Raw genomic sequence first — 14,448 nt, 5'->3', positions numbered from 1 at the left:
AAACAGTTAAAATTAAGTATCTGCTACTTCAAAGTCTTTTACAAAACCATCATGCTTATTGTAAGACTTTTCCCACGCCTCTCATTGTTTGATAAAAAATGTTCTGTCAACAATGGAACTCAAGTCTTCAAAATATGCATGTGGTGGTGAGATTTTAAGCTTGATCTTCCTCTAAGTTAACTGTTCTCTTCCCTTACTCAGGTATTTCTTGATCTTCAACATCACCAAATACAGAAAACAGTAATGATTCCAGTCCAGAGAACAGTGATGAAAGTTAAAAATATCCATTTTGTCAAAAGATAATCACAGGTACAAATAAGTGTATGTTTTACCAGTCAGTTCAATCAATAATATAGAACAGCGGATTTTATATATGATATAATTGTGTAGTACAAGAAAAATGCAACAAATTCAATCTCAAGAATTTATGCAGTCTACTGTTTTTTTTGTTCCTTGTTTTTGGGGAAAGGGGTTGTATACATTGCATTACAAACCACTGTTTTTAGTTAATATACTGGAATTAAAAAGGAAGGTATAAGTGCTAAGTTGTCGGGCAGCTCTTACGAAATAACAATGAAGCATTTACTAATTCTTGCTTAACACTTCTCACTAAGGTATTAAAGCGGGGCATATATCAGACAAAGAAATGACAATAATATTTTCATTCCAGCAATGTCCACCATACTACCTTTAAATTCAGTTGTATCTGTAGGTGATTTATGGTGTGCCTCTATCTGTAGAAAGAGCACTAATTAATGAGACAGGCAGAAAAATAAATAAAGTTTTGAGAAGTGGCGATCGTGTAAAAAGAAATAAAGTTTTAGACTAACATTAGCATGCCTGTGAACTTACACTATTAAGAAGTCTTACTCTGGTGTTATTAGCTTTGCTTTTCTGTTGACATAGTCCAGGTACCCCTAGAAATTACCAACACATAAGTTAGATCTATTTAAACACAGCCTAGAATATAAAAAATTATGATTCTATAGGCGGGAGCCTCTTCGTAGGCATTGGGGCATGTTGTTGTTGTAGTTGTAGTTCACAATATATTTCAATTCCTTGCAGATAAAGGAGGGTCTTCTTAATAAACTTAAGAAAACTAAGTTTTTATCAGGGTCCTGCCAACAATTTTCCTTTCTATTAAGTCTATCTCCAAATCGAGCCATAAATATGCATACAGAAAACACTGTTGTAGAGTATAAAATGGATAGCCATGTAGTTGAGGTTGTAGCCAAATGATTATAGTCATGGAAGTGACTTATTTTAAAACAAATACTTCAGGGCTTTTCATTGTCATACCAATTCCTCATAATGATTTCTTACAAATTAATTTAAAAGATTACTACATCAAGGGAAAAAATTGCATAGACAGCAAATAAAGACGTCACAAGTTAAATATATTCTTATTATGATTTCGGCAGAATTGAGAATGTCAAGAGTGGAGACTATGCCTTGTACATGATAAGTACACAACCGTAGACTACAAGATTAAGTACAGGAGCGGATCAAAAGGTTCAACCCCTGACAGCAACATTTTTTTGTATTTTCTCATAATGTACTAATGTAAACAAGTAGTTGATACTTATAAATCAACAGCTTTAAATAAATAAATAAAAAAGGAGCGGATCAAAGAACTTACTTGAAGTATTCCTACAGCAGCAAACTTGTCTAGCATAGTTTTGGAATGAACAGGATGTTTCAAGTTCAAAGGCTTTAACAATAATTCTACATTCTGCAAACACAATTTTATGGCAATGAGGGTTATCAAACTGGGGAAAGTCTATTTATAAACTAAACGGGATGAAGTATGTTATCTTTAAATATTTTCACACTGTAAAATATTAAATTATTTCCCTATAGTAGTAGTTACCAACCAAGAAGAGGTTACAGTCACGTCGGAAATATTCAAATATTCTTATATATTGAGAATAGCAATTCTGTAAATCTACCTTTGACGTGAAGCACTCATTCCAAAAGGTATAGTCTACATCTTGAAGCATGTTTGTTCTACGAAGGTTATCAATGAAGACCTTCATTTGCACAGCCTGATAAAACGTAGAATAAGTGAATCGGTACAGAAAACAGTAGTAGTAAACGGTGTACACGGATGGTCAAAGAAATGAAACATACATCAGAAGACACCAGATGTCTATCAAAAGGGAGGCCAATAACAAAGCCTTTCAAGGAATACTTAGAGATCTGCATGAAAACAGATGGATTTGATACATTTAACAAATACAAGCGTAATTAATTCGAATGCAAGAGGCATAAGAATCTCACCAGACAGTTAAAATCAGAAGCCATTAATTTAACGTTTGATTTCTTGCGGACGAGAACACTGGCATTGAAGCAATATTTAGTTATGAGGTAAAGTTAGTTAGATATAATAAATGATGGTAGTTGATTTGATATACCTGAAAGGTGAAGCAATTTTGTTATCAAAGTCGGAAAGAGCGAGACCGACATATTTATCACCAACATCTAAACCCATCAACCTTCCACGTTCATTCTGTGTTGTTTTCACCAAATTATGAAACAACTGCAACGGCTTCACCTGCTTCATCTACTCTCTACCAATAAATAATCCAATGCAATGCTGCAAAATTGAAAATGGCATTTGAAAATAAAACCCTAAGTTAGAGAATAGTTAGAGTTACTCTGAACAATGCTTAGGGTTTTCAATTTCGTAGTTTTCAATTTCAAAATTTTAGCTAATATGGGTTATGGATCAAAGCAAAATATAAAAGAGAATTGAGAGGAGAGAGAACCTGTTATGGTAGAATCGTCGGTGCCGGCGGTGAGTACGGGAGATTGTAGATTTGGAGCGCCGGTGTCAGTGGGATTGAGCCTTAACCGTCTTCGCCGTCCAAGTGGAGTGAAAACCAAAGCTACAGCGTGCCACATTGAAATAAAATAATTTAATAAGGAAAAATATTAAAAAATAAAATAAGTAATTGATCTTAGTTTTAATTAATTGCTAGTTCTTAACTTATTTATAAATGTCATGGCCTCTTACGCACCTTGTCTATTTTGTTCTCGTGCTTCCGTAGATGGCATCTCACTTTTTTTGTTTAAACGTTGTTTTGTTATGTAGAAGCATCTACAGAAGTCTTCCGTAAGTGGATCTACGAAAAAGTTTGGTATTATATATAACTCATTTTCTTCATTTTAAACTCAAACACAAACACAAACTCTCCTCATACTCTCTCAACTTCAAATCTCTTTCAAGTTCAACCTCAAATCTCTTTCAAGTTCTACTTCAAATTTCTTATCAACACCAACTTCAAACAAGGTTTAGCAACATCAACATCAATTTTAATCGGTAAGTTTTTCGAATTTTTAATTTATTTAGAGTAGTTTTAAAATTGAATTGGAATGTGATATGTAGGTGTAGAAATGAATTGATAGGTTTAGCAATAGTGTTTAGAGACAATGTAGGGTTTGTTTGACGTTTTAAACGGGTGATCAAGCCACCAAAAATAGGTTTTGTAGTGGTTGGACTGACTCAGGTGTCATTGTTGCGTTTCTGAGTTTCAGTTGTTTCCGTAGATCCATCTACGGAAGAGATGAACGTTTGGGGCATTCCGTAGATGCATCTACGAAAGCACCCAATGTTTTAAAACAAAGGTACTTCCGTAGATGCATCTACGGAAAAATTCAGTGTTTTGTAAATATCACACTTCCAAAGATGCATCTACGGAAAAATTCAGTGTTTTGTAAATATCATACTTCCGTAGATGCATCTACGGAAGAGTCATTTTCTGTTTTTATTTTGATGTTTATTTATAAATACACAGTATTTAAATCGAGCTTTTTTGTATCATAATATAGACATCACGACCCACGGTCCGGATAGAGACACTCATGGGAGGACCGCACAACACGCATCCGTCCGACGAGAACGAACTCGTATAGTATCTCAGGTCACTGATGGAGCAGATGTTCCACCTTATTCACCTACAGCATCTCATACACCCGCCTCAGCTATACCTTTTCCATCACCCGCTTCAGCTAGGCCTGCTCTTTCACCTGTCAGAGCTTCACCATCTCCTGCCCCCTCTATTACTGCACCACGGAGGCCTCGGGATGATCCTGAGGGTTCCTCAAATATGCCACCACCCCGCAGACATCGTCATGGCACTACTTCTACTTCTACTCTGAATGCAGTATCTGATGTACAACCATGGGCAGAAGATTAAAGACCTTGCACAGCTTGGCGAGCCATGGTTTCAGGAGGTACCGGCAGCTTCAGGCATGAGCAACCTCTGCATGCTCGGCTATGATACTACACAAAATGGTATGCTTGCGGCCTTTGCGGAGAGATGGCATCTTGAGACATCCTCTTCTCATCTACCCCACAGTGAGATTACCATCACCCTAGATGATGTGGCATGCCTACTTCATCTTCCTATCAGGGGTACCCTCCTTTGTCACAATAGGCTAACAAAGACGGAAGCTCTGAAGATGTTTATTGTTGAGAAGGGGCTAATCTCGATGAGGCCCTTGAGGAGGTGGAGAGGACACGAGGGGCCCACATCAGGTTTAGATTGCTGCAGAGATAGTATAATGCGGAGCTCACTGCGGCACTGTAGGTTGAGGGGGATGAGTTGGAGAAGGCTACACACAGAGAACGGGCGCTGAGATGCTACTTCTTATATTTGATAGGGACTCAGCTCTTTGTGGACACGAGCTCGACGTACACAGACGTCGTCTACCTGACGTACTTATCGGATATAGCATGTATCTATGAGTACAACTGGGGAGCAGCTGTATTGGTGTACAGTTATCATAGACTTAGAAAGGGATGCTTGTGGAAGGCAAGGACAATTGCGGGCAGCTGTACTCTTTTGTTGGTAACAATCTTACACTTTTCTACTTTTTTTTTATAGTTTATTTATTGTACTTGAAAATAACCGTATTTTTTTTAGGGTTGGATACTACAACACTTCCCAGATATTGTTGGCTGGGGAGAGGTAGAAGAGTACACAGAGGTCATGCCACGTGCCAGTGCTTTCACCCCCCTTAGAGGGAACCAGGTGTCGGATCCTTACAGGCGCTCTCTTGACCGCATGGCCGCTGAGGTCATCGGGTACTGCTTATATGATGAGCACCGGGAGGCGGTTCTGTTTGACGAGATATGTTTGTATTCTGGATGGTTGGCCGCCATCTCGACCAATGTCATACGCTACCTTCCGGAGCGCGTCATGCGTCAGTTTGGATATGAGAAGACGATACCTCGCGATCCTCATGTTTCAAATCCCATCGCCATGACCCGCAGGCAGTTATATGAGATCTTTGCAGATTGGGAGCATCACATAGTCCTTGAGGAGGCACGGGCGACGCTAGCAGAGTAAGACTGGACCTGTTCCAAAAGGTACATCACATGGTATTATAGAGTCTCACATCCATACATGTTCCAGATGTGGAGGGAGGTTCTCCTAGACCAGCACACGAGGAGATACTCCGTGCGAATCAGGCTCAGTTGGACCACATTGAGGATCTTCTTCCTCTGTGTCGTCAGATAGCTGACAAGGACATCGGAGCCATTGCAGAGGGTTTATTCCCTGAGGGTACTGCTTCTAGGTGTGTGTTGGATGATATGATCAAAATGGTAGAGAGTGCATTTCTGTATCGTCGACATCGTGTCACGACCCGTGGGATGCTTGATGCTAGGGGTAGAGCTAGCAGATCGCTTCATGGATTCGAAAGGGATGCGCATCTTGGTACGCAGGAGGACGCCCGACATACTCAGTAGTTTTATTTGATGATGTATTTACATTTTATTTTTGTTTGTATTTCATGATGTACTTGACACTTTGACCGACATTATTTATATATTGTATTTTTATTGGTCTACATGCTGTTGCATTTAAATTGCATTATTGAATCTAAAAATGTGTGTCTTTAAACATGGATTTTCGTCATGAAAATGACATGAATTAAAAAAAAACAGATTATTTCGTAAATGCACCTACGGAACACTATATTTCACCTCTTTCCGTAAATGCATCTACGGAAGTATTATAAAAATGAAAATAAGGTGGAGTTAACTGTGTTTTCTTTTATTTTATACGCTTCCGTAGATGCATCTACGGAAGGAATCTATTTTTTTTTAAATTGGGTGCTTCTGAATGTGCATCTACGGAAGCAGGAGACAAAAATGAAAATTTGTGTGGTGTGTAAGATACCTATGGGGTGGGTTGAGAAACTTTCTTAATAAAATACCTCAAAAAAATTTGTGATTTTAAAGTGAGTTTCCTATGTAAAGCTTGGAATCAAGCATACATAAACATACTAAACATAATATCAAAATTACTTGTTTTTAAATAATAAGAGAATATATTGTAACTCGTTATTTTTGTGATCTCCACTTCAAATCCACTTTCATGATTGATGTCATAGGAGTAGATATTGTCTTTGAATTCCTTGTATTATATTTCTTTAGCAATATTTTGTCTACTTATGAAAATTTCTTTCTTAGTTTGCTTGATTTACAACTCTAAGAAGTAGTTAAGTTTTCACGAGAGACATCTCAAACTGTCATGACATGATATTAGAAAATTCTATACACGTATCTTTGTTAATAAAATCAAAAATAATATCCTCAACATATATCTAAACTAATAAAATATATGATTCCTTATGTTTTATAAACAGTGTAGTGTCATTAGTACTACGAATGAATTCTATCTCAATTAAAAACCCACTAAGGCGCCAATACTAAGCTCTAGAAGTTTGTTTGAGACCATATAAGTTTGAAAACAAAGTCAAGATTTTCATGGTCCTCAAAATCAGGTGGTTGAGAGACGTACGCTTCTTCATTTATAAAGCCATCTGACACAATTTAAAATCAGGCAGCATGTGAATGTCTAAAGTAGTCGAATCACTTCGAGACAGGCTACGAGAGCATATGTTTCGTCATAATCAATCCCTTAAGCCTAGATGCATATCTATGTCGCTAGTCTTTTTTATTTATGGTAATTATGCCGTGTTCATCAAGCTTGTTCCTAAAGGCTCATATGATCTCATACGTCACTTATTTCAAACTATTTGAGATCTTCTTGCATAGAAATGAGTCAACCTTCATAAGCCAAGTCAAGAAAAATGTATCAAACTTACTTGGCAAGGAATACCCTAGAAAGAGCCCATCGTCATCCTTAGTATCAAACTTGCCTAACTTGTTTTTGCCATTGTTTGGAAAAAAAACATTTACAGATAAAAATGCAAATATAGAAAATACTAGGATATAAGTTCTTTTCTATGATGGATTGAATGACCACCATGTATGAGATGTTTCATGCATTATCAATCTCATGCTCTCAAAAACTTTGGTATGTCCATTTCACTTATAATGGTTTGTGTCAATTCTTCTAAAACACATTTTTTTTATATTCTGCAACGCCATTTTGTTGTAGAGTGTGTGGACATGAAAAGTTATAGGTTATTCCATTTTCACCGCAAAAGTTTTAAATTTATGGTTAAAATATATTCACAATCACGATCACTTCTTAGTGAAATAATTTTCAAAGACAATTGATTTTGGAGAAGCTTAACAAATCAAATAAAAGTTAAAAAGTATCTTTCTTATGAGTTAAAAAAAGTGTCCAGGTGAATCGAGTAAAATAATCTACAATAAAAAAGTTGTAATAATTATCGTTTAGATACTGTCATTGAGGGGGCCAAAGAGGTATAGATGGAGAAGCTCAAGAGATTTATATGCATAAACATAATTTATTGGTTTAAAAGATGTCCTTGTTTGTTTTTCCATTTGACAAGCATCACATGAATTTTCTTTAGAAATTTTGATTTTTGGTAAAATGACTACTAATTCTTTTGCTATTATCTTATTAATCAAAGTGCGCACCATGCCACAACGAGGAATCTTCATTCTGGGTGACAAGACATTTAATATTTCTCTTTGAAACATTATTTAGGCTAGGCACATTGATATTATCAACTATAAAACCCTTAAACACTAACTCTATCTTAGCCTTATGTCCAAATAATCAACTCAATGTATCATACATAATTAAGTAACCTTTATCTCATAATTGACTAACGCTTAAAAGATTGTGTTTAAATCACTTAACTAAAGACCATCTATGGTGATTGTGGAGGGATTTTCCACAACATTTTCACCTAATACTTAAAAAAACATCACTTGTTATATATCTTGAGCAACCATTATCAACGAATCATATCATTTATGTGATAGCTACACATTTTTACATACAGATCGGGCTATGTCATTTGCCTTTTCAAACGGTGCCACAACAAAAGGCCTCACAAATCATGGGGCATCATATTAATAATTTTTTAATATATTAAACGTTATATAATGTTTTCTCAAGGTAATGTAAGTTGATTAGATTTAGAAAAGTGGTAAAAGTATTCTGAAAGTAGCTAGGTCGTTGGTTATACACTGAAAGCATTTTTTTAATTCCCTATTTTTCAACGTTAACTTTTATGCAATGTAATGAAAACAGTTTTTCATATAATATATATGTTTTCTCTTAATATATTTGATTGGTTTACTCTTATCAATCGAGATCATTACATGGAATTTTTTCTCTATCCACCATTTTACATCTTTGAGATCAAAGATCCTTGTTATTTTTCTTTTTTTTTTTTAAATTGTAGATGATTTTTTTAATTATAATTAAATATTAATTCATCTATTATATGAAAAAACAATATGCACTGACAATGTAAAATAATTTTACACTGCCAACTAATAACGACTATGTATTCTGCCAAGTCAAATTAAAAATTTTAAATAACTTGTATAACATGACATAATGATATATTTTATATTACCAGTGCAGGTCGATTAAACTCTTATTATATTATTATCTTTTATAGAAATATAAATTATTTTTAAAAAAATAAAATATTGAATTCATTTTATATTATCTTTCTGTTATTACTTTAACTCTTAATATAATCCAAAAGTATTTTTTAGATGAGAAATATTATTATGTTATTAAAAATAGGGTTAAATGGTATTCTCCCCCCTGCCAATAGGGTGTGTTTCAGATTTCCCCCCCTGAATATTTTTTTTAAAGATCACACCCTCATAAAAATAAAAAACCAATTTAACCACACCCTCTTACCACCATTGCTGACTGGGCAGTTGATTATTTGGTGACATGGCAAAGACCACATTTTAAAAATAAAATTCCTTAAACTTTCTTTAAGTCCCCCCCCCCCCCCGTGAAATTGAAAATCTAGGGTTCACTGTTAGAGCTGGAGAAGACGAACCGGAAGCAGAAGGAAGCGGAGAAAGACGAAGCAATGGACGGCAACGGTGAATGTTCAGAGGTTAGTTTCATTAATCGAAGTCTGTAACTTGCTTGTATCATGGTTTGCATTCTTCTATCTCACATTACGTTTTACATTTCAGCCCAATGTTCTGTTTAATGCTCTGTTTCGACATGGAGGAGAGTTTATTGATAATAATGGTGAAACGATCTATAGGGGTGGCGTCTCTACTTTAGTTTCGGGGGAACATATAGATGAGTGGACAATTCATCATATTCTTAACTTAGTAACTGGGTGGGGGTACGTAGAAGGTTGTTTTAGGCTGTGGACCAAGATAGTTGACATAGACCCTAATTACTTTCAGATTACAAATGATGGGGATGCCTATGATTTTGCTGCATATTGTTGTGCGATGCAAGTGGATGGGGAAATTTTTGTTGAACATGATACGAGTGTAGTTGGGAATGTCATCCCTAAGTATGTGTCTGATTTAGATGTTAGTGATGAAGAAGTTATTGAAGGTTTTAATGATAGTGAGGATGAAAGGACAACTGCCATTGTTGATGGGTTTGATGATGTTGATGGTGTTGATGTAACTGTACCAATTAGGGAGGGTCCAGTCATTGTAGGCCTGTTACCATGTCCAAAGAAGAAGAAATGTGATGATGAGGATGAAGAGGAATACCTTAGTGAAGAGCTTAATAGTTCTGACCCTGATAACTCAGAAGATGAAAAAAAACCAAAGTTTGAAAAGTTCAAGAAGGAACAACTTACAAAGGACTTTAAGTTTAAGTGGGGCATGGAGTTCACTTCCCTAGATGACTTTAGGGAGGCTATACGTGAGTGGACAGTTTTAAATGGTAGGGAAATAACATTTGTTAAAAATGAGGGGTATAGGGTGAGAGTTGAATGTAAAGCAAAGTGTGGTTTTTTAATGCTATGTTCCAAAGTGGGCCACAAGCACACTTATGCAATTAAGACTATAAAGGACACCCACACATGTGCTAGGGTTTTGGATAACAAAACTGCAAATTCAAAGTGGGTGGCCAAGGCAGTTGTTAAGAAAATGCAAACCTGTGAAAATTTGAGGATAAGTGATATTATTCAAGATATGAGGCAAAATTATGGAGTGGGGATCACTGTGGGCAGGGCATGGAAAGCAAAAATGATAGCAAGACAAATGATAGAAGGGGATGCAGACAAACAATATTCAAACTTGTGGAGGTATGCAGCTGAGTTACACAGGGTGAGTGCTGGAAACACTGTAAAGATCAACATTGAGAGGCCATCACCTTCCATCCAACCAAGATTTGGTTCATTCTATTTCTGTTTTGAGGGATGTAAACAAGGGTTCATACATGGTTGTAGACCTTTTATTGGGGTTGATGGCTGTCATTTGAAGACTAAGTATGGAGGGCAGTTGTTGATAGCAGTGGGAAGGGACCCCAATGATCAATATTTTCCATTGGCATTTGGGGTTGTTGAAACAGAAACAAAAGAATCTTGGAAGTGGTTTATACAGCTGTTAATGGAATATATTGGAATAGAGAAGAGATATGTATTCATCTCAGACCAGCAAAAGGTATTGCCTCTAACAATTGATCATGTAGTTTTAATTTGGTTTTGTAATTACAATGTTATTTATCCTTGTATGCAGGGTTTGGTGGCTGTTTTTGAGGAAATGTTTGAAAGGATTGAGCACAGACTTTGCTTGAGGCATTTGTATGCAAATTTTAAGAAAAAGTTTGGTGGAGGAGCACTTATAAGAGATCTAATGATGGGAGCAGCCAAGGCCACATACCATCAAGCATTCTTGCAGAAGATGACTGCATTAAAGGCTGTAGATCCACATGCTTGGGAATGGCTAATGGGAGTGCCTACTAAATCTTGGTGTAAGCATGCTTTTAGCTATTATCCTAGCTGTGATGTTTTAATGAATAACATATCTGAATCATTTAATGCAACAATCTTATGTGCAAGGGATAAACCAATATTGACAATGTGTGAGTGGATTAGGAAATATCTAATGAATAGGTGTAGCCAAGCTACTTTGAAACTTGATAAGTGGCCACACAAAATCATGCCAATCCCTAGGAGGAGACTAGATGCAGAGGTTGCTATGAGTGGTCAGTGGTTACCAACATGGGCCATGGGGGAAAAATTTCAAGTCACACATGCTTATAATAGTCAAGAGTTTATAGTTGACATAGCTAAAAGATCATGTTCATGTAATTTTTGGCAGCTAGTTGGTATACCCTGTAGGCATGTTGTAGCTGCCCTAGGATTTAGACAGCAAAATCCAGAGTGGTTTATTAATGAATGCTATAGTAGGGAGAAATATGCTTTGTGCTATGGTTCTCCTATTAGTCCTATAAATGGACAGGACATGTGGCCTAATGTTGAAAGTGAAGATCTATTGCCTCCTGACTTTAAAAAGGGTCCTGGTAGACCAAGGAAATTGAGGATTAGGGAAACTGGAGAGGAAGGTGCTAGGAGGAGGCTACCTGGTGTGTCTTACAGGTGCACTAGATGTGACAAGATTGGGCATAATATCAAGTCATGCAAGAGCAAGGTGCAGGATCCAAGTGCCTTGAAAAGAAAGGTACAATCTTAATTGATTTTGATAATGTTGTGTGCTTTACATTCTTCTACTGACATTGTGTGCTTTACATTCTTATGTTGCAGAAAAAAGGACAATTGAGGGCTGCTAATAATGCAAGTGTTGACACATGTGAGGCCAATCCAAATGAGGCCAATCCAACTGAAGCCAGTGCTAGTGAGGGCATTGCAAGTCAAGGCAATCCTGTAGCAGTGAAAACCACTCAAGCCAGTGCTAGTGAGGGCATTCCAAGTCAGGCCAAGGCAAAAGCAGTGAAAACCAGTCAAGCCAGTGCTAGTGAGGGAATTCCAAGTCAGGGCAAGGCAAAAGCAGTGAAAACTAGTCAAGCCAAAGCAACACCAGCTGAAGAAAATGCCAAAAGAAAGGGAAAAGCTCAAGTGAAACCAGTAAGAAAGAGGGTCAGTGGGAGAATTAAGGAAAATTGGTTTAAAAAACCAAAACCTTTCACAGGCCCTGGGTCTGCACCAGAACAACCATTTTTGATAACAGATGAGGGTGATGGCAATGACTCACAAAGGAAGAAGACTATGAAGAAGACCCCTAAAAAGAAGTCTATCAATGACTTGTAGTTTATTATGTCTGTTTATTTTGTCTGTTGCACATGTTGGTGCCTTTTGTAACTACTAAGTCTTGCACTATGTCTTTGTGTATTGAGTGAATTGCACATTTTGGTGCCTTTTGTAATGACTGTTTATTTTGTCTTTGTGTATTGACTGAGTTGCACATGTTGGTGCCTTTTGTCTTGTAAACAGAATTATGCACATTTGTGCTTTTAATGCATTTCAGTAATGAACTAATTATGCACATAAGGTGCTTTTGGTATCAACTCAGTTATGCATCTGTTATTTAAATATGATCTGAATTATGCACAAATGTGCTTTTGGTATCAATTCAATTATGCATCTGTTATTCCTTTTTGACAGCAAACTAAACTCTCAAAAAATACATGAACCTCCTTCCATTAAAAAGATGTTTCCAAGTATATTACACATCATTGAAAATTACATCAATCAAACTTAACCAAATTAGACAGATTAGTAGAAATTGTAAATACATACAACAATCATACAACACACAATAAGAACTATCCTAAGCTGCATGTTTTTCCTTTTCTGAACTTCAACCTTCATCTTCGCTTTCTCCAATTTGGTTGACACTGATTCCAATTTCAATTGTAGAATATCACACTTCTTACAAAATGGTGAAGTTACAGCTTCTCCTTTGCTGAAATGAAGTATTTCATCATCCCATAGAAATAGTTCACAGCTGTTAACAGTCTACACAAAAGGATATGGAAACTGAATTAGCATAAGAAAGATCAATATTATATCCATGACATAGACATACTCACCCCAGAGCTTCGACATTTCCAGAATTTCCGGTTGGGATTTTGCACTGTGTTGGCTCTCCACATCTTCATCGTGTTACCACACCCACATCTGGGCAAATCATGCGATGATATTGATCCAACCGCGCTCGCGCGTGAACTGCTTCAAACCATGGCCTGCGAGAACGATTTGAACGGACGAGGAAGAAGAACAGGGTGAGGAAGAACAATGCAATTGAATCTCGTACAAATGGGGAAATGGGGAAGAAATAGAACCCTAGAAATCAATACAACACACAGTCAGCAATTGGTCTTTGCCCAGTCAGCAATGGTGGTAAGAGGGTGTGGTTAAATTGGTTTTTTATTTTTATGAGGGTGTGATCTTTAAAAAAAATATTCAGGGGGGGAAATCTGAAACACGCCCTATTGGCAGGGGGGAGAATACCATTTAACCCTTAAAAATATATGTTAGCAGTGAGTATCAAGTCTGAATGTACAAGTTTAATCATACGATTTCTTAAAATTTTGAGAGTCTCATAATTGTCAAATTATTTTTCAAATTTAAAATTGTAAATATAATTATTTGCACACATTAAGATTAATCTAGTGAACAAATTTTATAAGAAAAAAAATATCAAAATAATATTTATAGGGTTTCAGTTGAAATATTTATTAATTTATAATGTTATTTACAATTTAAAATAGAAAAAAAATTCTTTTTAAGTTTTTTGTATTTTATTTTCAGAAGTCTTTTTAAGGATTTGAGCATTCTAAATTGTTGGGTCGGTCCGATAGAGATCAACAAGGAAATTAAGTCTCCCGCACACATTGGATCCTAGGTACGGGTAGCAAACGGGGATGCTCACTCCATTTAGGCCCGTCGCGCAAAAGCCCGCAAAATAACAGGACGGGGTGGGCGGGGCGAGCATATTTGATTGCCCGGGTCTAAAACTTTGTCCCGCCCCGCAAAAAAGTGAGGACGGTGAAAGTCCGCGGGCATTGAACCTTTTAGGCCTAAAAATAATAAAATTGTATGAAAAAGCTAATGCCCGCTAAAGCCCATAAAAAAAGACGGGCGGACACATTAAAGGGAGTGGGCCTAAAATCTTGTCCCGCTCCGCGTAAAAGTGCGGGCAAAACGGGCTTTCCCCGCGGACGGGACCCGTTTTGTCACCTCTAATCCTAGGTTAGTATCAAGATAATTAAAATCGGATCGGATATCAAACTGGTGTACCTATGG

The 14,448-nt window shown here is 36.6% G+C and overlaps 2 protein-coding genes across 4 annotated transcripts; one reads left to right on the top strand and one right to left on the bottom strand.

Annotated features, from left to right (window-relative positions):
- Positions 1 to 339: 339 nt before the first annotated feature.
- On the bottom strand, positions 340 to 2,924 carry LOC131637627 (uncharacterized). 3 transcript variants are annotated; one of them, XM_058908237.1, is made up of 8 exons: positions 2,769 to 2,924; positions 2,415 to 2,596; positions 2,281 to 2,338; positions 2,131 to 2,199; positions 1,950 to 2,045; positions 1,640 to 1,732; positions 831 to 917; positions 340 to 734 (listed from the first exon to the last, which is right to left on the bottom strand). In XM_058908237.1, the coding sequence occupies exons 2-7, from the start codon at positions 2,561 to 2,563 to the stop codon at positions 867 to 869; spliced, it is 516 nt and encodes a 171-aa protein (XP_058764220.1). In that variant the 5' UTR covers positions 2,564 to 2,596; positions 2,769 to 2,924; the 3' UTR covers positions 340 to 734; positions 831 to 866. The 3 variants fall into 3 exon arrangements, with proteins under 3 accessions (XP_058764220.1, XP_058764218.1, XP_058764219.1); XM_058908235.1 differs by having other exon boundaries at positions 853 to 917; XM_058908236.1 differs by having other exon boundaries at positions 871 to 917.
- A 1,330-nt stretch (positions 2,925 to 4,254) lies between these two features.
- LOC131637659 (protein MAINTENANCE OF MERISTEMS-like) lies at positions 4,255 to 5,755 on the top strand. The gene is made up of 4 exons (XM_058908265.1): positions 4,255 to 4,588; positions 4,666 to 4,817; positions 4,929 to 5,208; positions 5,421 to 5,755. The coding sequence occupies exons 1-4, from the start codon at positions 4,255 to 4,257 to the stop codon at positions 5,753 to 5,755; spliced, it is 1,101 nt and encodes a 366-aa protein (XP_058764248.1).
- The last annotated feature ends 8,693 nt before the right edge of the window (positions 5,756 to 14,448 follow it).

The sequence above is a fragment of the Vicia villosa genome, unplaced genomic scaffold (assembly GCF_029867415.1).
Source record: "Vicia villosa cultivar HV-30 ecotype Madison, WI unplaced genomic scaffold, Vvil1.0 ctg.002061F_1_1, whole genome shotgun sequence".
Taxonomy (NCBI): Eukaryota; Viridiplantae; Streptophyta; class Magnoliopsida; order Fabales; family Fabaceae; genus Vicia; species Vicia villosa.
This window is presented reverse-complemented; position numbering and strand designations above follow the sequence as displayed.

Excerpts from the sequence above, each read along its gene's own strand:
- LOC131637627 (XM_058908237.1), bottom strand. The coding sequence starts at position 2,563 with ATGAAGCAGGTGAAGCCGTTGCAGTTGTTTCATAATTTGGTGAAAACA. Across the intron at positions 2,339-2,414 it reads AAAATTGCTTCACCTTTCAG|TGTTCTCGTCCGCAAGAAAT; the intron begins GTATATCAAATC and ends CTTCAATGCCAG. Across the intron at positions 2,200-2,280 it reads CTTCTGATTTTAACTGTCTG|ATCTCTAAGTATTCCTTGAA; the intron begins GTGAGATTCTTA and ends GTTTTCATGCAG.
- LOC131637659 (XM_058908265.1), top strand. The coding sequence starts at position 4,255 with ATGAGCAACCTCTGCATGCTCGGCTATGATACTACACAAAATGGTATG. Across the intron at positions 4,818-4,928 it reads GAAAGGGATGCTTGTGGAAG|GGTTGGATACTACAACACTT; the intron begins GCAAGGACAATT and ends TATTTTTTTTAG. Across the intron at positions 5,209-5,420 it reads CCTTCCGGAGCGCGTCATGC|ATGTGGAGGGAGGTTCTCCT; the intron begins GTCAGTTTGGAT and ends TACATGTTCCAG.